Genomic DNA, 22,725 nt, shown 5'->3' on the forward strand with positions numbered 1-22,725 from the left:
AAATAAGAAAGAGTCTTATTTAGGAAAAATATTAGGATAGAATCAATTCCAGAAATTGCCCAAATCAAAGGAATTCCAATCAATTGGGGAGATTTCTAATTGGGAGGCGATTGTCAATCAATTAGGGAGGATTCCTAACTTGGGTGGAGGTCTACCACTATAAACATAACTGCTTGGGTGGAGGTTTCTTAATATGCTAGAAAAACACTCTAGAAACATTACAAGATTCTTCAACAGCGTAAGTAAACATGAGAGTTCTTGAGAGTTTTTCAAGTAAGGGTGTGTAAACATGAGAAATCTCGAGAGCTTATCAAGAGAGGATGTGTTTTGTGATAGTTATTAGGATTTATTGTGAGAGAAATACAATTAGAGTGCTAATTTTATTCCTTTGATTAAGTGGAGTAGTTCTTGGATCAACGTCCTGTGATTTTTCCCATATTGGGATTTCCACATGAAATCTTTCAGTATATCATTCTTCTTCTTTCTTATTTGCTTTGTTATTTACATTCTTCTACAAAGAGAAAATGTGGTTGCATATTGCACAATTCTGATAGTTAAAATTTTGCCATAATTGGTTGTGATTTGGCTTAATTTATGACATCTTCTAAGTTAGTGTGGTTACATGTAGCCTTCAGAGAGCATTTGATCTCCTAAGTTGAAATTCTCGTATCAATATTGCTAGTTGCTATAATTCTCCAAGTGAATTCTGCCTAATTGTTCTCTCCACTTTTGTTGTAATTCTATAAAAAAAACGTATTCAAACTAAAGAAAGGCATGACAATTACCTCAAGAAGTTCTATCCTGCATTACCACTTTACCAAGTGTTATTGCTTTCTTGCATATTCTCTTTGCTCTATGCTCTCTAGTATTCTCTCCTCCTCGTGTCTCCCAATGGAATTTGACGTTGTCATCTCCCATGTTGCGACGATGGTGGCGTTGGAGATTACAAGATGGGCTTAGGCGGCATTTCCAGTGACTCCACGCTTCCTTCCAGCATATCTATCACCTTTACAATTGATGGTCGATCATATGGATTGGTTTGAATGCACCATAAACTCACAATAATCATCTTCCTCACTAGCACTTCCTCCTCCTTTGTCATATTCTTTGGCAATTTTAGATCTTCGCTGGGCTCTAAGTTCCTATAAATCCATTCTGGGAAGTATATTTCACTACTGTGAGAAACTTTCATGTCAGAATCTCTGAAGTCTACCATATTAAGAACCAACTTTCCATAACTGTAAACATCCGACTTGTGAGAGACTCTCCCCAAGTTTCGACAGATAACTTTTGGTGCAATAAACCCAACTGTGCCTATCATGCTAGGAGTTGATACAACACTCTCTTGCCCATGACAAAGTTTAGCAAGGCCAAAATCTGAAATCTTGGGGATAAAATCTCTATCGAGCAAGACGTTCTGAGGTTTTATGTCAAAATGCAAGATTCTGGTATTGCAGCCTTGGTGTAGATACTCTAGCCCATGAGCAATGCCAATTGCAATTTGATATAGTATCTTCCATATAGAGGAACTACTCGTATTTAAAGCTCTTCTAGAACACATGAACTTATCCAATGAGCCATTAGGCATGTACTTGAAAACTAGAGCTCTTTTCTTCCCCTCGTAACAAAAACCTAAGAGAGTAATTACATTAACGTGAGATGTTCTGCTAATGCTCACGACTTCATTGATAAAGTCTTTTGGACTACTGTCCGACTTTATCAGGATTTTCACGGCCACGTGACCAACATCTCTGATCTCCCCTTTGTACACTACACCAAAACCTCCTTGACCAAGTTTCTCTGAAAATGAGTTTGTCATTTTCTTCAAATCTGTATATCGGTATCTTATTGGAACAAGAGATCCATGGATTCCCATCAGTTTCTCAATATCGCGGTCTTTTCGCTCTTGAAGAGTGGAAACTTCCATGAGAAGATTCCCGTTTTAATCTTGAGGATGAAAATGATGGCAATTGCAGATATTGAAACACCAATAATAGCAAGAACTCCAGCTGTGCTTTTCAAATATTAAAATATATCAGCAATTTATTGAAGCTAGAGATATAAATTCAATGATATCAATGAGATGGTTTACCTGGGGACAATATAAGCCGCTTGTTGGATCCTGGAAAAGGAAAATCTATTATTTCCAGGGTTAACTATAGTTACAGGAATCTGATGCAAATTGTGCCTAAGCAATTTGGTGAAAATAAGAGGCATTGGCAAAAGATAGGGACAGAATGGCGAATTCAATTTCTTGATAGTATAAAAAGACCCAATTGCTGTTGGATTGGTACCCTTGATAGAATATCTACTGGCTGTCTTACTTGTTAGTATTTTGTTTTGCAGTCTGAAGGTTTTTCCTGGATTAAGATAACTTACAAAAGGTTTTTCGCAGTAGAGCCTTCTCAGCTTCGTAGGCCTAAAACCATATCGATCATCTTATGATTAATCAGTATAGTTTATTCTAACGTACCTTCGCAGTAGAGCCTTCTCAGCTTCGTAGGCCTAAAACCATATCGATCATCTTATGATTAATCAGTATAGTTTATTCTAACGTTATAAATAAATCAAACAGTGAGAATGGACTTATGTATTACACTGAATCTTTCCATGATTTTCATCAAAATTGATCATAATTTCCACATAATCGATTTGCCCATGGCCAGCTGGAGCCGTGGCACAGCACTAAGAACATCAATGAGCTTTTCAAAGTCCAGGCTTCCACTTCCAGTGGCCTAATGAATTTCTCAGCCGAAGATTAAAAAGTCATCCATCACATTGGTGTCATTGATGGAGCAGTTAAACTGGCTATTAACGGCCAGCGAGACTTCAAATGGGCTTGCCTGGCAGCCGTACTGCAGACTCAGGTTACTGGTCACAGTTTCCGTGGTGGAGGAGAAAGAGCTGATGATTTCTGGGTGGCACGTAGAAATATGTTGCGCAGATGGTGTTCCAAAAGCCTGTTCTAGTGAACTTCATCGTTTGGGAGGTGTTAGCGACCCAAAAGAACCCGATAAGCACCGTTCGGTATGGTGATCTGCACTGTCTTGTTGTCCTGACAAGTCAGCTCGAACTCGGGCAAGCTGAAGTCATAAGTGGTGTTTTGCAGGATGACACCCTATGACGTTGGAGCAAGGATTGGGATCTGGATTATGATAAAAAAACATCTGGAGAGATTTAAAAGGGGATGGTGACGGTGATGCTTCTCTTTTGGGAGATGAAAATGGAAGCAGAGAAAATTACATTGGACTTGACACAGTGAAAAAGGAAGAGAAGGAAAGGTGATATGATTTCCAAGCTTGACTAGTAATCGATGGTAGAAATTGGTGGATTTTGGTAAAGGAGGGAGAGGAATAGTTCAAATAAAATCTTCGGTGTCAAAATTCTTAGATGCTGCGCCGGTCAATTTGAATATGTGTGACTTAGTCTGAACTTGGTCTCTCTTTATCAAATTATTTACAAGTTCGAGTCTAGCCAGGTTTTTGACAAACAAAAGCGCTACTGAGTTTGGTAATTTGGAGATATTTAATGATTTCCAATTAAAGGGCTTCTGAGTTTAGTATGGATCATCTCAGCAAGCGCGAGTGTTAAATCACCTGATTGCATGTAAATTTTTTTTGGTCGAGTGATTGAATGTTATTGAAAAAGCAGATATAGGACACTGGGTCGTGATGGCTTTGGTGGCTTCCGGTAGGAGCAAAAACCAGGAGCGGAGGTGACTATCCTGCCCATTGCATTATGTGCTGAAGATGGATGGACTTAGGAAGAATAAAGAGTCACCAATGGGGACCTATGCACTGTAGCTCACTGGCCATTCTGATACTCAAAAGTACGACAAAGGCGTCCAAAAGGGGATGGCCGGGTAGGTCGGTTTATCCTCACTTGGTCGCGTCCTCCTATGGCTTTCATCTCGATTGCTTGCTAGAAAGTGTGCATAGGGTACCTAAAATACATGATTTGTTATGGCAATGCTTGCCATTTCAAATATTTTTTTTGAGTTGAGTGATGATGCCCTAAAATAAGGGGGGAACAATGGTCATCAACAGTATCATATATCTCAGATGGACAAGTTTCTAACATCATCGGCACTACATGGCAAAACATTGCAACTACAAGGTTATGGCCTAAGGCAAATAGCTATAGCAATTTTAGCTCTTTTGACCCTTGACAGAGTAAAGTTGCAATGACAATAGCATCAGATAAGCTGGCAACAACCCCGTATGTTCCAAGAATTGCATTGCTCAGAATGAATTATTTCATACAGTTCAAAGTGAAGAAGAGTTTCCATATGAACCATGGATTGGAACATGGAGCTAACTGATACTTTATCTAGAAATCCTGCCACTTCATAGCATCAGAAAGCTGAAAAGGAATTTTAAAGGATAAAGTTATGTAATAAACTGAAATGTCAATTTATGCACACGAAGTGAAGCTTCGGTACATCTATATATATGCAAGTCCTTAAGATTTTGAATAAAGGTTGGAGGTCGATGATCTAAGATGTCCTGTATTTTCTGCATAACACTGAGAGTTCCTCAATCTACTGCCACTTTCAGTTCTGGTAATGACTTGCTCAGCTATGCTATAGCAACCAGTACATTCCCCGAATGGCTTCTCTGGAATGACTTGATTCATAGAGCTCAAAGTGAAGAAGAATTTTTGCATGAGAAATTTAGTGGAACGGGAATGAACAGGCCTTGAAGCTATTGGTGCTTCGCTGTTTTTGGTCCATTGAAAGCTCCTTTTGGACTTTCCAGTTTCCAGAGCATCGGCCATCCAGAAAGTTTGATTAAGCAAACTTAGCTAAGCCTGCTTACTTCTTTTCCACCTCCAGATTATATTAGATCACAGGTAGAATATTAAATTGTTTTCATGGTGAAACTCAAGATAAGGTCCGTACCACCGATGCTGATATCAGTCTTGGCAATTTTAACTTGGCCATATAAAGGTAAATGGCCAAAGATGGTACTGAAAGTACTAAAAGTCCCCTTCGTGCTTGTGTAATAGAAAACTGTCAGCTCAGGTAAGCAACTCTAAGCAGACTCATCGATTAGGAAAATCGTAACAGCTCCAATTCATTCCACATACACTTAATGATTCAACGACTACTATTTGGACTGAGTGCAAAATGGCATGTTTATCAGAAAAGTCATAGTACCGACAACTGTGCTATAGTCATGTTTAATATACTTGAATGGGACATCATTGGAAGGACTGCCGATGCAATTTTCACTTTAGTCAAAATGCAAAGTAATGTTCAGCCAGATAATCGTTGAGCTAACCAGGGGGATTTTTCATTCCTTACATTCTTGTTAGCCTACAATTTCCGAAGAAATTAACAATGCCCACATCAATTATGACAGAAGACAAGTCTTAAGTTAGATTGAATAAGTAGATTGAATAATTTTGAAATTAACTTGGAGAAAAACGGATGATCCATCTGCGGCAGCAAAGCATACCTTTTGAATCAGGCTGCCCTGGAGGCGCCCGCCCTTGTGGCGGAGGCGTCCGCCCTTGAGGCGCCTGCCCTTGAGGAGGAGGGCCCCCCCCTTTAGGTGCCTGCCCTTGAGGCGGAGGTGCCCGCCCTTGTGGCGGAGGCGTCCGCCCTTGAGGTGCCTGCCCTTGAGGAGGAGGGGCCCGCACTTTAGGTGCCTGCCCTTGAGGCGGAGGTGCCCGCCCTTGAGGTGCCTGCCCTTGAGGCGGAGGCGCCTGACCTTGAGGCGGAGGTGCCCGCCCTTGAGGTGCCTGCCCTTGAGGCGGAGGCGCCTGACCTTGAGGCGGAGGCGGCCGCCCTTGAGGTCCTCCGGCAGGAGACAGCGCACATGTTGCCGACCCCGATGATCCATCTGAGCAATAACAAGCCGTTGTACTCTTCGAGATGTCATAACCGCAGACACCTTTCGAATTATTACACCCTGTACACGCCGCAGAATCCACTTCCAACCTGACCCTGAATCCTTGCTGCACCATCTTCTCCAAACTCGTCGAGTTATTCCCCAACTGGGCAATAGAGCCTGATTAACGGGGACCACCACACTCTGGACGCAATCTCCTGGCCCTGTGGTCCCGGGAACCGCATAACAGTCTGTATTAGCAATACCACTTATGACGCACGAGAACTCGATGCGGTCATCTGGTCTTGGCACATTTGGACAACCGTAGAGGAATGTGTGGTTGCGGTAGCCGTTGCCCATGCTGAAGAGCGCAGGGTCGAGAGTGGTGTTAGTGAAGTCAGGGAAGCAGATCCCCTTGGAAAAATCTTCCCGGGTGATTTCTAGGACCTCGGTGCCAGGGTAGACACCGAGAACCTTGTATTTGACATTGGCTATTATGATACTGGCAGCATTATTCTCACAAGCAAGTTGCAGCGCTGGGTAGCCGCAACCGTTGGATCGGCTCCCACCCCAAAAAGGGAAGCCGACGTCTTGGATGTTCCCGCAGTTGAACGGTTTGCTGCAATTCGAGTACAAGTCATCATTGTCCTGCGATCGAGTCATACTGATCATCAAGACCAAGAACACCGCGCATAACAGAAGAAGATGCGAATTCATTCTGGTGGAAGACATCAGTTGGATGGAGTGCGGTGGCTCTTGTTGTTTTAGCAAGCAGATAGGCAGGCTCAAGAAAGATGAATCGTGAGCGATGATGAATCGCTGAAGTGGAAGATGGGTTGGAAAAATAATGTTGGCTGGGTCCCACTTCTACGTGGGGCCCTGCTAGTGTAAAATATGGGCTTTTTGAAAGTCAAAAAGTCAAGGGCGTCAAATAAAAAGAAAAAAAGAAAATGATTGAAAATGCAACAAAGGATAAGCAAAAAGGCAACAGCGGAATGCTTCAGCTTTTTAATGGGGCTGAGAGCATGCACGCTTCTCGTTCTTTTAATTAGAGTAGTTTTTGGATTTATGACTTAAATTCGAAATTTCAGGAAATTTGAATCGCAAAGTTTGAATATTGAATTGTTGAGCTTTGAAATTTTACGGAAATGGTGGTTTATGACATTGCCAAGCTCTAGGTTTGTCGAGAGTTGATTTAAAGCAACGATTTCGCCGGAGTAAAATTTTGGGGTTTCAAGTTTGAAATTTCACATTGCATTTATTGACTTCTTAATTGGCCGTAACGTCTGCGTTGCGGGACGATGAACTAAAACAGTGGAACGCTGTATGAAAGACTCGTGTCGTTATTACTTTTCTTGACTTTTGTTGGAGAACTGTGTGAGGGTGATCTTGGCTAATACTAATAGACAAGGAAGCCATAAATAAAGAACATAATTAAAGACCCATGTGTAATGCACTCACTTTGTTTACCTTACATTTTTAACTGGTCCACAATAAAATAAAAAAAAAAGATTCATCAACGTTAAAATTATCCCTGATGGATAAAGAGAATGTTGCATGTGTGTGCAAGCTAGAAATATATGATCGAGATCTATAAAAGATTATTTATTTTTACGTTAATAAGATAATATGACTAAGTTGAAATTATAGAAGTATTAAAGTTTTATTGGTGAAATTTTTTAGGCAATTGGACCACGATGAAACAAGATAATTGCCCAAAAAATTTTAAGTCTATTGTACAATAGGTAATTCAGTTCTAAACTTTTCGGCCGTGTCAATTTAGCTTCAAACATTTTGACCATTTGTTAATTTAGTCATAAACCTTTCAACTATATTAATTTAGTCCTAAATCTTTTGAAACTTTGTAACTTTAATTCTAAATTTATTATTTGGATAATTGTTTGGAATGACTATATTGGCAAATCGTAAAAATATTTATATCTTAATTGGCAAATGTCAAAACGTATAAGATTAAATTGGCAAATCATAAAAAAAATTAGGTCTTAATTGTGTTGTGGGTTGTAAGAGTCAAAGTTCAAGTCTCCAGGTGTTTTTATACACTATCTAGTTTCAATGTCTTTATTAATTAGGTAGTTCTCTTATCTTTAATGCTTAATTTATTCCCTACGTATAGTCCCTCTATATAATGAAGAGAATTCTCAAATATAAGCAAATTCATTTTGAATATCAAGAATATATGAGATTTGTCTCTACATGAGTAAATATCTATTTTGGCATTTGTATCCTTGAAAGGTGGATTCTTCCACGGTGGTGAGCCAACAAGCCCTGTATTCTCAGCTAATGATAATCTATTGGTATTTGTGGTGAACTTCTCCTATCTCGAATTCTTGTATCCTTGACTAGTGATTTTCTGTAGGCCTTGGTGGTGAATTTTGTCAATCCCAATCTTGATCCTCGACTAGTGGCGTGTCCTATATGCCCTGATTCTAATCGTATTATATTTTTCATTTGCATTTACCTATCAATATCCATTCCACACAATTTGAATCTATCAATTATCACTCAAAACAACACTCCCCCACCCCGAAACCGTATCACTGTCGGCGAACTTCGACAATGAAGTGTGTTTAGAATATGAAGGTGGTCCGGCTAGAAAGGATAGATAGGACTTTGGAGGTATAGGAAAGAGCTCATGGCTTCCTTCGGGCATCTCTATCACCTTAGAGATTGGTAGATCTGATGGAATGGTTTGAAAGCACGACAAGGTTATCTGAACCAATTTCCTTGTGATCTCTCCGTCTTCCACGGTCGTTAGTCCAGTCCACTTTAGATCAATACCTAACTCAAGACGTTGCCGAGGCTGAGGATGGGTGGGGGGAAGCCTAGGAGTGTTAAATGGTTTGGTTCAGTTCGCTTTTCCAAAAAAATCGAACCGAACCGATAAAGAAATTTATTGAACCGAACTGAAATCCGATTTGAATGAAACCGAACCAAACTAAAATCCCGGTTCGGTTTGGTTTAGTTTCTTGGTTTTTACTTTTACATTTTTTTTTTTTTTGTTTTTTTCCTACATGCATCCCTTTCAATAATTTTTTTAATTTTTTTAAAAATCAATTTTTAAAATTATTTTGTTCTTTTTTTTTTTTTTTTTTTAAATTCTTTTTCTTTCTTTTTTTTCTTCATTGGCCGGTCGCCGATCGATGACGGCCAAAGGCGAGGTCGAGCTTGCCTAATGCCGGCGAGCTTGAGCCGCTAGATCTGATGAGTTGGGCGAGGCTCGAGCCCCGCCGACGTTTGGTGACCTAGGGCAAGGCTTGAGCCTTGCCCAGGTTGCCAGATTTGGCGGGGCTCAAGCTCGCCGGCTTGTGGCGAGGTTCTAGCTAAGGGAAAAAAAAAATAAAAAAAAAAAAAAAATTTTTTTTAAATAAAAGAAAAAATAGAAGGAGAATTTTTTAATTCTATCAGTTTGGTAAACTGAACCAGTTATTATTATTATTTTTTTAATGAGAACCAAACCCGAAAAAAAAAAAAAAAAAAGGAAGAACTTTTGGGTTCGGTTTTTGACACTGCTAGGGAAGCCGCTGGAGCAGCTTAGGCCAAGGCCAGATTATCCACAGCAGGCTTTGGCATTGCCTCGCCGCCAATGCTTCAGAAGGGGTAGCTTATTTGGAGCCCACTACATTCAGATGGAGAGCGTGTCGGTGAGAAGGCACCACTGCCGCCACAGAAGTTGTTGAAGAAGAGGAAGAGGAAATGAAGTGAGTGGTTGGACATCGTGCACTGCAGATGATTTGAACCGCGTCTTGGACTAACCTTAACATGCATGCATACCCAAGCATCAATGAGTACACAGAGACTCGCGATTTGCGAATGTCATATTCAAACATCTCGATCTCAATAAGAGTCTATTACTATGTTATATACATATATATTGACTCTCTATTTCAGGATTCCTAGCCTTAACTTCATCAATGTTACCAACCAAATTTAAAGTTAGTTCGGGAACATTCAGATTGTGCGATGGACTTTGACTCAAATTTTGTCGGGAGAAATAGTAATTCAAATATATTAATTAAATAGCATTCAGCTCTAGCGGCCAAAAACCAAAGAAATAGCAAACAAATTGGCTTATCGGGCGGTGGAATTCAACTGGGCTAAATCTCAAAGTATACAACTGTGCAGTTGGTTAATGTAAGGTCGGCTAGCGTTGATGCCATTTGCCTTATATGGAAGGTCGTTTGGTTTCTGGTGAATACATGATTAAGTTCATCAATGTCTATTAAATGATGTTGGTATCAGTCTTTTTGCAAAGGAAGAGAATAAAGAACTACGTCAGAAAAGTAAAAGCAGATTGATATAGATTTGGGAATCTTGCAAATATTTTGACAATGTGATAATCGCTGTTGGTATATCATATTTTTAATCTGAAGCCTGAATGATTTGGTAGACAATTTAAGTTTCAAAGCAATGAACAATGTTAAGTACCAGAGAATGCGAAAGTGTGGCGACTCACACCTAGAGGGTGAGAAAGACCACCGGGTTTTTCAGTTGAACAGTCCTTGGAGTTCAACAAAAATGTCACTCGTCTCACTGGTAATGTCATGCATTCATAGAATATCAATCTACATGATGGTGGAGGAGTAACATTGCTGGGAACCATTTCCCTGTGAGTTCTATGAGAGATGAAACTGATCTTCCAAGTTCCAAGTCTGATTACAAACAGCCTTAGTGAGCACTTGATCTCCTAAGTTGAAATTCTCATATCATTCTTGCTAATAGCTTTGATTCTCAAGTGAAATCCACCTAACGATTCTCTCCTCATTCACTGTAACTCTAAGAAAAACACATTCAATCTAAAGAAAGGCATGAAAATTACCTCAAAAAGTTCTATCGTACATTACCACTTTACCATGTGTTACTGCTTTCCCCTGAATTCTCTATTATTCTCTCCTCAAGGCTTCTATTAGAATTTGGCATCATCACTTCCCAATGTTGCGACAGTGGTCATGTTGAAGGATACAATATGAGCTTTGGCGGCATATGCAATGATCCAAAGCTTCCTTCCAACATTTCAATCACCTTCACAATTGGAGGTCGATTAGATGGACTAGTTTGAATGCACCACAAACTCACAATAATCATCTTCCTTAGTAGCACTTCCTCCTCCTATGACACATTCATCAACAATTTTAGATCTTTGCCGAGCTCTAAGTTTCCATAATTCCATTCTGAAAAGTACATATCACTGCTGTTGGAAGCTACGATGTTAGAATTTCTAAAGCCTACCATTTCAAGAACTAACATGCCAAAACTATAAACATCAGACTTATGAGAGATTCTCCCCAAGTTTTGAAAAACAACTTCTGGTGCAATAAACTCAACTGTTCCCCTCACGCTGAGAGTTGATATAGCACTATCATTGCCCTGCGATTGAGTCATATTGATCATCAAGACCAAGAACATGGTGCATAATGGAAGGTGTGTATTCATTCTGGTGGGGACGGATTTCCCGATCAGTTGGATGGACAGGAGGGGTTGTTTTTGTTTCAGCAAACAAATAGCAGGCTCAAGAATTGTCATGATGGCCTTCTTAGTTGACCAATCAAAGGCAGTGGGACCCATCTTAATAAAAGAGAGACAGAAAGACTCGGTCAACAAAAGAAAAATAAAAATAAAAAGAAGACCATCGTGAGATAAAGGAAAATGAGAGACCAGAAAAGGGAAAGAAAGAGAGAAGAAGAAGAAAGGAAGAGAAAAAGAGAAAAAAGGAAAAGAAAGGAAAAGAAAGGAAAAGGGTTTCCATGAGTGCACGTCACGAGGATTGTGACTTACGATATTGTGAAGCCGTGGATTTGACGGTAGTCATTTTAGAGCAAGGTTTTGTCAAAGCGAGATTTTAGGGTTCGCGTGCAAGTTCCACATTGCATTTAGATTGGAATAATCACTTTGAGTGGATGACTTATAGGCACATAAGTATCGTTTTATTAGCGTTTAAGTGTTATTTAATCATTTCTTAGTCGAGGTATTGTTTAATTGATAATATCATAACATAACCATATGATATTATCAATCAAATGAATCTTATTTTTAAAGGTGTATAGTAATGTTAAAGGGATAAAACTCATCTTTATCTTGTTTGTGTATAATATATTGGAATTGGATAAATGAGTCTTGTTATGATTTTGTAAATATGCATAGTGGATGCTCGATTAGCTAAGATGAGATGCCCACTACCCATTGAGCTGTGGTTGCTCATTTCACTTGTTTTTCATGCTTTTAGATTCCTTAGTTAGCAATAAATAGGGCAAGAGCGCTATTAGTGGGGAACTTTTGGGGGTTGATTTTTTAAATATGGTTTGAGGCCGCGTCTTTCAAGAGGAAAGATAATCATGTCATTACCTATAACGACCCGGGCCCCATTGTGTAATATCGAGTCCTTATGTAATATCGAGTCCTTACGGCTTCCCCCTAAGCGATGTGGGGACTAGAGAGGACCTCTCCCCTTCCTTGGGTTGTCACACTCTCCACCACAGCGTCTTCGTTGTGGCCCCCACATGTGGTCGGGAGTCGGCTCTGACACCATTTGTAACAACCGGGCCCCACTGTGTAATATTGTCCACTTTGAACACTGAGTCATTAGTGCTTTAAAACACATTATACAGGTTAAAGGGACCCCAAGCCTTATAAACTAGCCCCAGGACTTCCCCCCTAAGCGATGTGGGACTAGAGAGGACCTCTCCCCTTCCTTGGGTTGTCACACTTCTCTAGATTTTCGGATTGATTGCTCTGTGAATTAGGGTTTGATCGGAAGTAGAATGCAGCGTAGTGCAGAGGCTGCCAAGGAAGGGCTGCCAAAGCGGACAATATCGGTTTGGGGAAAGGAATGGCTGAGTGCAACCTTGTCCCCAGGTAACGCGTTTCACGTACACTTCTGCTGCGCTAAAAAAAAAACGTGAGGATTTAGTGTCCAAAGCGGATAATATTACACAATAGGGCCCGAGTCATTACAAATGGTAACAGAGCCGACTCCCGACCGCGTGTGGGGGCCACAACGAGGACGTTGTGCCCTTAAGGGGTGGAGAGTGTGATAGCCCAAGGAAGGGGAGAGGTCTCTCTAGTCCCACATCGCTTAGGGGGGAATCTTGGGGTTAATTTATAAGGCTTGGGGTCTTTTTAATCTGTGTAACACGTTTTAAAGTCGTGACACTCAATGTCCAAAGCGGACAATATTACACAGTGGGGCTGGGTCGTTACATTACCCCTATTCTTGTTTGACTTAGGATGGGACAAGAAAGATGGGTTGTGAGTGATGAATCACTAAAGTGGAACATGGGTTTGGAAGATAGAAAATAATTCGGAAAGAATTCGGAAAGAGTTGAAAAATAGGAGTCTTTATTGACTTATTAGGAAGTTAAGCCTAATCAATGACGCTGTGAAAGGCTCTCACATCATAAACTTCTTAAAGAATAACTACATACCTGAAATTAAACTTAAACTAACGAGCAAAGCCATTTCCCAACCTTGTGTCCTGAACCACCCTCATCTACTCACCACCCAATCCCACCTACCCAATCTACATGGCAATGGAGCTTTTGTGCCCCCTATCTAGTACTATAGTATACAGGGAACTGAGATAATCGATGAAAAAAGCTTGGGCCTAATAAGAAGGGATAAATATCATGAAATCCATGATTAGGCCTACAAAGACATCGCAAGTGATCAAAATTATGAGAAAATCTCAACGTTAAAATTATTCCCGATTAATAAAGAGAATGTGTGTGCAAGGTAGGAGTACATGGTCAAGATCTATAAAAATTTATTTATTTTAAGATAATAAGATAATATGACTAAGTTGAAATCATAAAAGCATTAAAGTTTTATTGGCAAAATTGTTTGAGCCAATTGGACCACGATAAAATGGGATAATTGTCCAAAAAACTCTAAACCTATTATAGCACGACTAATTCAGTTCTAAATATTTCAGTTGCATCAATTTAGTCATACACACCATTTGTCAATTTAGTCATAAAACTTTTAATTGTGCCAATTTATTCCTAAACCTTTTGAAACTTTGCCACTTCAACCCTAAATGATAATTGTCTGAAAATGTTATATCTTCAAATTGTTAAAAGGTTTAAATCTAAATTGGCAAATCTTTAAAAGGTTTAAGACTAAATTGCCATATCCTCCAAAGAATTAAATCTTAATTATATTATAGTTTCAAAAGTCGAAGTTCAAGTCTCTAGGTGTTTTAATACACTATCTAGTTCCTATGTGTTTATTAATTAGGTAGTTCTCTTATCTTTAATACTCAGTTTATTCCCTATGTATAGTCCCTCTATATAATGAAGAGAATTCTCAAATGGAAGCACGTTGATTTTGAGTATTGCAAATATATGAGATTTGTCTTTGTGTGAGCAAATATCTATCCTCGGCATCTATATCCCTAGAAGGTGGATTCTTCCTTGGTGGTGAGCCAAGAAGCCATATATTCTTAGCTAGTGATTTTCTATAGGCCTTGGTAGTGAACTTCTCATATCCTGAAGTCTTGTATCCTCAACTGGTGATTTTCTATAGGCCTTAGTGGTGAACTTTGTCAATCCCGATCTTGATCCTCAACTAGTGGCATGTTTAGTATGCCTTGGTTCTAATTGTATTATTCTTTCATTCGCATTTACCTATCGATGTCCATTCCACACAATTTGAATCTATCCATTATCAATCAAAACAACACTTCCCCACCCCACAACCGTAATGTTATTGGCTACCTTCGACAATGAAGTGTGTTTAGAATATGAAGGTGGTCTCGCCAGACAAGATAGATAGGACTTTGGTGGCAAAGGAAAGAGCTCATGGCTTCCTTCAATTATCTCTATCACCTTAGAGATTGGTGGTCGATCCGATGAAATGGTTTGAATGCACCACAAGCTTATCTAAACCAATTTCCTCGTGATCTCTCCCTCTTCCACAGTCGTTATTCCAGGCCACTTTAGATGTTTACCTAACTCAAGACGTTGCCGAGGCTGAGGATGTGTAGGTGGGACACGCTGGAGCAGTTCAGGCCAAGGCCAGAGTATCCACAGCAGGCATCGGCATTGCCCTCGCCGCCAATGCTTCAGAAAGGGTAGCTTATTTGGAGGCCACTGCATTCAGATGGAGAGCGTGTCGGTGAGAAGGCACCACTGCCGCCACAGGAGTTGTTGAAGAAGAGGAAGAGGAAATGGAGTGAGTGATTGGACATCGGTGCAGTCCTGCAGATGATTTGAACCGCGTCTTGGACTAACCTTAATATGCATACTGACGCATCAACAAGTGCGGATGATGCTAGATATACAGGGACTTGCGATTTGCGAATGTCACAATCAAACTTCTCGATCTCAATAAGAGTCTATTACACTGTTATATACATATATTTTGACTCTCCATTTCTAGTTTCATAGCCTTTGCAGTTACTTCATCAATGTTACCTACCAAATAAGGCTAGTTCGAGAACATTCAGATTGTGCAATGGACTTTGACACAAATTCTGTCTGGAGAAATACTCAAATTCAAATATATTAAATGAACCACATTCAGCCCTAGCGACCAAAAAACAAAGAAATAGCAAACAAATTGGCTTATTGGGCGCTGGAATTCAACTAGGCCAAATCTCAAAGTATACAACTATGCATGTGTTTAATTTAGGGTCGGCTGGCGTTGATGCCATTTACCATTTATGGAAGGTCGTGTGGTTTCTGGTGAATGCATGATTAAGTTCATCAATGTCTGTCAAATGATGTCGGTATCAGTCTTTTTACAAAGAGTATAAAGAATTGTATCAGAAAAGTAAAAGCAGATTGGTACAGGTTTGGAATCTTGCAAATATTTTGATAATGTGATTATCGCTGTTGGTATACCATATTCGTTGTCTGAAGCCGGAACAACTTGGTAGACAAGTTAAGTTTCAAAGAAATGAACAGTGTTAAGTACCAAGGAACGCAAAAGTGTGGCGAACCAAACCGAGAGACTAGGTATAAGTGAGAAAGACCACCAGGATTTTCAGTTGAACAGTCCGTGGAGTTTGACGGAAATATCGCTCATCTCATTGGTAATGTTATACATTCATAGAATATCAATCTACATGATCGTGGAATGAGAGATGAAACTGATCTTCCAATTTCCAAGTCTGATTACGAACTGCCTTCAGAGAGCACTTGATCTCCTAAGTTGAAATTCTCGTATAATTCTTGCTAAGTGCTTTGAATCTCCAAGTGAAATCCACCTAACCATTCTCTCCTCATTCACTGTAACTCTAAGAAAAACACATTCAATCTAAAGAAAGGCATGAAAATTACCTCAAGTAGTTCAGTCATGCATTACCACTTTACCATGTTTACTGCTTTCCTCTAAACTCTATTATTCTCTCTTCAAGGCTTCCATTATTTGACATCGTCACTTCCCAATGTTGCGACGGTGGTCATGTCGGAGGATACAATATGGGCTTTGGCGGCATTTGCAGTGATCCCAAGCTTCCTTCCAACATTTCAATCACCTTCACAATTGGAGGTCGATCGGACGGACTAGTTTGAATGCACCACAAACTCACAATAATCATCTTCCTCACTAGCACTTCCTCCTCCTCTGACACATTCATCAGCAATTTCAGATCTTTGCTGGGCTCCAAGTTTCCATAAATCCATTCTGGAAAGTACATATCATTGTTGTTGGAAACTATGATGTCAGAATTTCTGAAGCCTAACATTTCAAGAATCAACATGCCATAACTGTAAACATCGGACTTGTGAGAGATTCTCCCCAAGTTTCGAAAAACAACTTCTGGTGCAATAAACCCGACTGTTCCCCTCATGCCGAGAGTTGATACAACACTATCTTGCCTATGACAGAGTTTAGCAAGGCCAAAATCTGAAATCTTGGGGATAAAATCTTGATCAAGCAAAATGTTCTGAGGTTTTATATCGAAATGCAAGATTTTGGTATTGCATCCTCGGTGTAGATACTCTAGTCCACGAGCAATGCCAATTGCAATTTGATATAGTATCTTCCATTCCAAGGAACTACTCATATTCAAAGCTTTTCTAGAATACATGAACTTATCCAATGAACCATTAGGCATGTACTCGAAAACTAGAGCTCTTTTCTTCCTCTCGTAACAAAAACCTAAGAGAGTGATTACATTAACGTGAGAAGTTCTACTGATGCTCATGACTTCATTGATAAATTCTTCTGGGCTACTTTTCGACTCCGTCAGAATTTTCACGGCCACAAGACCAACATCTCTGATCTCCCCTTTATACACTGCACCAAAACCTCCTTGACCTAATTTCTCTGAAAATGAGTCGGTCATTTTCTTTAGATCAATATATTGGTATCTTCTTGGAACAAGAGATCCATGGATTCCCATCAATTTCTCAATATCAGGATCTTTCTCGCTCTTGAAGAGTGGAAACTTCCATGAGAAGACTCCTGTTTTAATCTTGAGGATGAAAATGATGACAATCGCAAATATTGAAGCACCAATGATAGCAAGAACTCCAGCTGTCCTTTTCAAACATTGAAAATTTAAATGAATCAGTGATTCATCGAAGCCAAAGATACAAATTCAGTGATATCAAAGAGATCGTTTACCTGCAGACGATATAAGCCGCCTGCTAAATCCTGGAAAAAGACAATCTATTATTTCGAGGGTTGACTACAGTTACAGGAATCTGATGCAAATTATATCTAAGAAGTTTTGTGAAATCTTTTTAGTGCTTCAGTAAAAAACTTATTACGTCTTAACACAGGTATCTAACACTAAGTTCAGTAAAATAAGAGGCAATGGCAACAGAGATGGACAACTGAATGGTTAATTAAATTTCTTGATAATATAAAGATCCAATTGCTGTTGGATTGGTGCTCTTGAAAGAAAATCTATTTCCTGTCTGCTTGTTAGTTTTTTGTTTTGCAGTCTGCACGTTTTTCCAGGATTATGGTAACTTATAGAAGGTTTGGTCACGGTAGAGCCTTCTCAGCATCGTAGGCCCAAAACCATATTGATCATTTTATGACATAGGAGCAGAGTTTATTTTTTACATTATGAATACATCAAACATGCTTCTTTTTTTCTGCTGGCGATAGCTGTACCACTTTAAGCTCCTTTGGCAGAGTCAAGTTCTCACGGCAACTGTAATGAAATTAACTTCTGCTCAGACGTGAATACGTGTAGATGAATCTACTGTCATGGTGATGTAGATTCTTAGGAGCTGCCTAGTAATCTTTGGGTATTTGCTCTTTAGGGCTGGATGTGGCGACCACATAAGCACCACCTGACGACCACCTTGGCCATTGCACATCAATAGTTGCATTTAAGTCTTAAGTATGACAGGGATAATCTGGCTGATTTTCTTTTTGAAAAAGGTTAGTGTCCAGGGTAATTTCTCCAAGACTCAAGGGTGTCTGAGTAATTGCCTAATATCAACGTGATTTGGGATTCCCTTTAACAGTAAGCAACATTATTATTGGCACCATTCATGGAACAAATGATGGGTTGAAGAACTTCAATTGGCCAATAGCAGGAAGATTCAATCATAGATCTCTTCATGCAAACCTGACACTGGTCATGAGCAAGTAAGCTATTGAAGGATGGGGCTAAATGATGCTTCCTCTACATATCCTGCTGCCGCATGGGGTCCGAAATTGAAAAGGGATATTAGGGGCTTAAATTATATAATGCACTGAATAGTAGATTTTTATGCGCAAAGTGAGGCTTTGGTGCATAAACATATACAAGTCCTTCAGATTTTGGATAACAGTAGGAGGTTGATGATCTGACGTGCCTTTGTTTTCTCCACAAGAATGAGAGTTTCATAAAGTACTGGCCACTTGAATTCTGGTAATGACTTGCTTAACTGCGCTATATGTTGGGAACCAACCAGTATATTCCAGGAATGGCTTCTCCAGAATTACTTAATTCATAGAGTTCAAAGTGAAGAAGAATTTACCAGCACTGGAATGAACAGGCTTTGAAATTATTGGTGCTAGGCAGTATTTTGTGGAGCATCGGCCATCCAGAATTTTTTATTAGTTAATGCTTGCTTACTTTTTTTCCATCACCGGATCAAATCGAATCACTGGTCGAATACTCATCTTCGTGATGAAAGTCAAGATAAGGTCCTTCTGCCGTTTGAATGTATATGGCCAAAGATGGTACCGATGAATGTAAATGGCCAAAGATGGTACCAAAAGTACTAAAAGTTCACTTTGTAATTGTCCCATAGAAAATTGTCAGCTTAGGTAAGAAGCTCTAAGCAAAAGATTAGGAAAATAGTAGCGTTCAATCCCGTCTCAGTGAGCAGATTAACATGCTCTGAGAAAATGGATATTCATGTTACACGACAAACTCATCGTGCCTCTACAAAAGTTGAAGAATAGAAAATGGAAGGTGCAAGGGCTGCCTCGCCTTACAGTACCTCTGAGATGCAACACCGAAAATGTCGCTCTACATGCATTTTGCACAAGAAGCATTTAAACAAGTAGAGAGATAGGTAGAAGAGCAAATAATCCTTCCCTAAAATCATAACAGCTCCGATTCATTCCTCATACAAAGAATGATTCAATGGCTTTCATTTGGACCGAGTGCAAAGTGGTTTGTTTATCAGAAAAGTCATAGTACCAACACCTCTGCTATAGTCATGTTTCACATACTTTTTATTTTATTTTATTTTCGGTCTGTATGTTTCACATACTTTTTATTTTATTTTATTTTCGGTCTGTATGTTTCACATACTTTATTATTTTTTGGTCATCTATGTTTCACATACTTGAAAGGACGTTATTGGGAGGACTATTGGTGCAATTTTCATTTTAGTCACCATGGAAAGTAACGTTCAGCCAGATATTCGTTGAGCTAACCAGGGGGATTTTTCATTCCCTTGCATTCTTGTTAGCCTACAATTTCCGAAAAAATTAAAAATGCCCGCATAAATAATGACAGAAGAATAGTCTAAATTAGATTAAGTGATGCGAATATTTGGAAATTAAACTGCAGAAAAGCATACCTTTTGAACCAGGCTGCCCCTGAGGCGGCTGACCTTGAGGCGGCTGCCCTTGAGGCGGCTGTCCCTGAGGCGGCTGACCTTGAGGTGCAGCAGAGGGCGGACATGTCGCGGATACCAATGATCCATCAGCACAATAACAAGCCGTTGTATTCTTTGAGATATCATAACCGCAGACACCTTTCGAATGAGCACACCTTTTACACGCCGCAGAATCCACCTCTAACCTGACCTCGAATCCTTGCTTCCCTAGCTCCTCCAAGTTCACCAAGCCATAAGCCAACTGGGACAATAGATTTTGATAGACGGGGATCACTACGCTCTCAGAGCAACTTCCTGGCCCTCTAGCCCCAGAAGCCCATAACCGTATATTGTAGCACGACCACTTCTGGCGCACGAGAACCAGTTCCCAGCGCTTGACAGACCCGGACAGCCGTAGATGATTGTGAAGTTGCTGTAGCCACGGACCATGCTGAAGAGCGCAGGGTCGAAAGTGGAGTTAGTGAAGTCAGGGGAGCAGATTCCGGTGGAGAAATCTTCCCGCGCGATATTTAGGACCGCGGAATTGGGGTCGATGTCGAGAACCTTGTATTTGACATTGGATATCGTGATACTGGCAGCGTTATCCTCGCAAGCAAGTTGTAGCGCCGGGTGGCCACAGCTGTTGGGTCGGTTCCCGCCCCAAAAAGGGAAGCCGACGTCTTGGATATTCCCACAGTTGAACAGGTAGCTGCATTTTGAGTACAAGTCATCATTGCCCTGCGATTGAGTCATATTGATCATCAAGACCAAGAACATGGTGCATAACGGAAGGTGTGTATTCATTCTGGTGGGGACGGATTTCCCGATCAGTTGGATGGACAGGAGGGGTTTTGTTTCAGCAAACAAATAGCAGGCTCAAGAATTGTCACGATGGCCTTCTTAGTTGACCAATCAAAGGCAGTGGGACCCATCTTAATAAAAGAGAGACAGAAAGACTCGTTCAACAAAAGAAAAAGAAAAAAAAAAAAGAAGACCATCGTGAGATGAAGGAAAATGAGAGACCATGCCAGAAAGGGGAAAGAAAGAGAGAAGAAGAAGAAAGGAAGGGAAAAAGAGAAAAAGGAAAAGAAAGGAAAAGAAAGGGAAGGGGCATGAGTGCACGTCACGAGGATTGTGAATTACGGTATTGTGGAGCCGTGGGTTTGACGGTAGTCATTTTAGAGCAACGGTTTTGTCGGAGCGAGATTTTAGAGTTTGCGTGCGAGTTCCACATTGCATTTAAATTTAAATAATCACTTTTAGTGAACGATTTGTAGCACATAAATATCGTTTTGTTAATGTTTACATGTTGTTTAGTCATTTCTCACTCGAGGCAGTGTTTAATTGATAATATCATAACATAATCATATGAGATTATCAATCAAATGAAATCTTATTTTTATAGGTATATAGTTATATTAAGGTGGTATAACTCATCTTTATCTTGTTCGTGTATAATATATGGAATTGGATAAACAAGTCTTGCTATGATTTTGTAAATATGTATAGTGGATGCTCGATTTGCTAAGATAAGATACGCACTACTCATTACGCTAGTTGCTCATTCCAGTTGTTTTTCATGCTTTCAGATTCCTTAGTTAGCGGCAAATAGGGCGAGAGCGCTATTAGTGGGAAACTTTTGGGAGTTGATTTTTATTTTTATTTTTAATATGGTTTAAGGCTGCATCTTTTGAGAGGAAGGATGATCATGTCATTACCCCTTTTCCTGTCTAACTCAGGATGTGACAAGAAAGATGGGTTGTGAGTGATGAATCACTGAAGTGGAAGATGGGTTGGAAGATAGAAAATAATTCGGGAAGAGTTGAAAAATAGAAGTCTTTATTGACTTATTAGGAAGCTAAGCCCAATCAATGACCCTATGAAAGGCTCTAACATCGGAAACTTCTTAAAGACTAACTGCATAACTGAAATTAAACTTAAACTAACAAGCAAAGCCATTTCCCATGCTTGTGTCCTGAACTAGCCTCATCTACTTACCACCCAATCCCACCTACCCGATCTACATGGCAATGGAGCTTTTGTGCCCCCTATCTAGTACTATAGTATACTGAGATAATAAATGAAAAAAGCTTGGGCTAATAAGAAGGGATAAATATCACCAAATCCATGATTAGGTCTACAAAGACAACGCAAGTGATCAAAATTACGAGAAAATCTCAACGTTGAAATTATTCCCAATTGAGAAAGAGAATGTGTGTGCAAGGTAGAAATACATTATCAAGATCTATAAAAAGTTATTTATTTTTAAGATAATAAGACAATATGACTAAGTTGAAATCATAAAAGCATTAAAGTTTTATTAGCGAAATTGTTGAGCCAATCAAACCTTGATAAAATGGGATAATTGTCCAAAAAATTATAAACATATTATACATTGATCAGCCCTAAATGATAATTGTCCTCTATATAATGAAGAAAATTCATCCAAACATGGAAGCAGTTCAAGTCTCTAGGTGTTTTGATTTTGAGTATTGAGAATATATGAGATTTGTCTCTGTGATTTTGAGCAAATATCTATCCTTGTCATCTATATCCCTAGAAGGTGGATTCTTCCTTGGTGGTGAGCCAAGAAGCTATATATCCTCGGCTAGTGATTTTCTATAGGCCTTGGTAGTGAACTCTTCTATCTTGAAGTCTTGTATCCTCGACTGGTGATTTTCTATAGGCCTTAGTGGTGAACTTTGTCAATCCCAATCTTGATCCTTGACTAGTGGCATGTTCTATATGCATCGGTTCTAATTGTATTATTCTTTCATTTGCATTTACCTATCGATATCCATTCCACACAATTTGAATCTATCCATTATCAATCAAAACAACACTTCCCCACCCCACAACCGTAACTTTATCAGCGA

General features: G+C 39.7%; 1 protein-coding gene and 1 pseudogene across 1 annotated transcript; both read right to left on the minus strand.

The window, feature by feature from the left end:
- Nucleotides 1-907: 907 nt before the first annotated feature.
- LOC120294442 lies at nucleotides 908-1,927 on the minus strand (annotated as a pseudogene).
- Nucleotides 1,928-15,966: 14,039 nt separating this feature from the next.
- LOC104451918 (PR5-like receptor kinase) lies at nucleotides 15,967-17,322 on the minus strand. Its single transcript, XM_018875993.2, has one exon. It carries the CDS (start codon nucleotides 17,194-17,196, stop codon nucleotides 16,252-16,254), a length of 945 nt encoding a protein of 314 aa, XP_018731538.2. The 5' UTR covers nucleotides 17,197-17,322; the 3' UTR covers nucleotides 15,967-16,251.
- Nucleotides 17,323-22,725: the final 5,403 nt, after the last annotated feature.

The sequence above is a fragment of the Eucalyptus grandis genome, chromosome 6, assembly GCF_016545825.1.
Source record: "Eucalyptus grandis isolate ANBG69807.140 chromosome 6, ASM1654582v1, whole genome shotgun sequence".
NCBI lineage: Eukaryota > Viridiplantae > Streptophyta > Magnoliopsida > Myrtales > Myrtaceae > Eucalyptus > Eucalyptus grandis.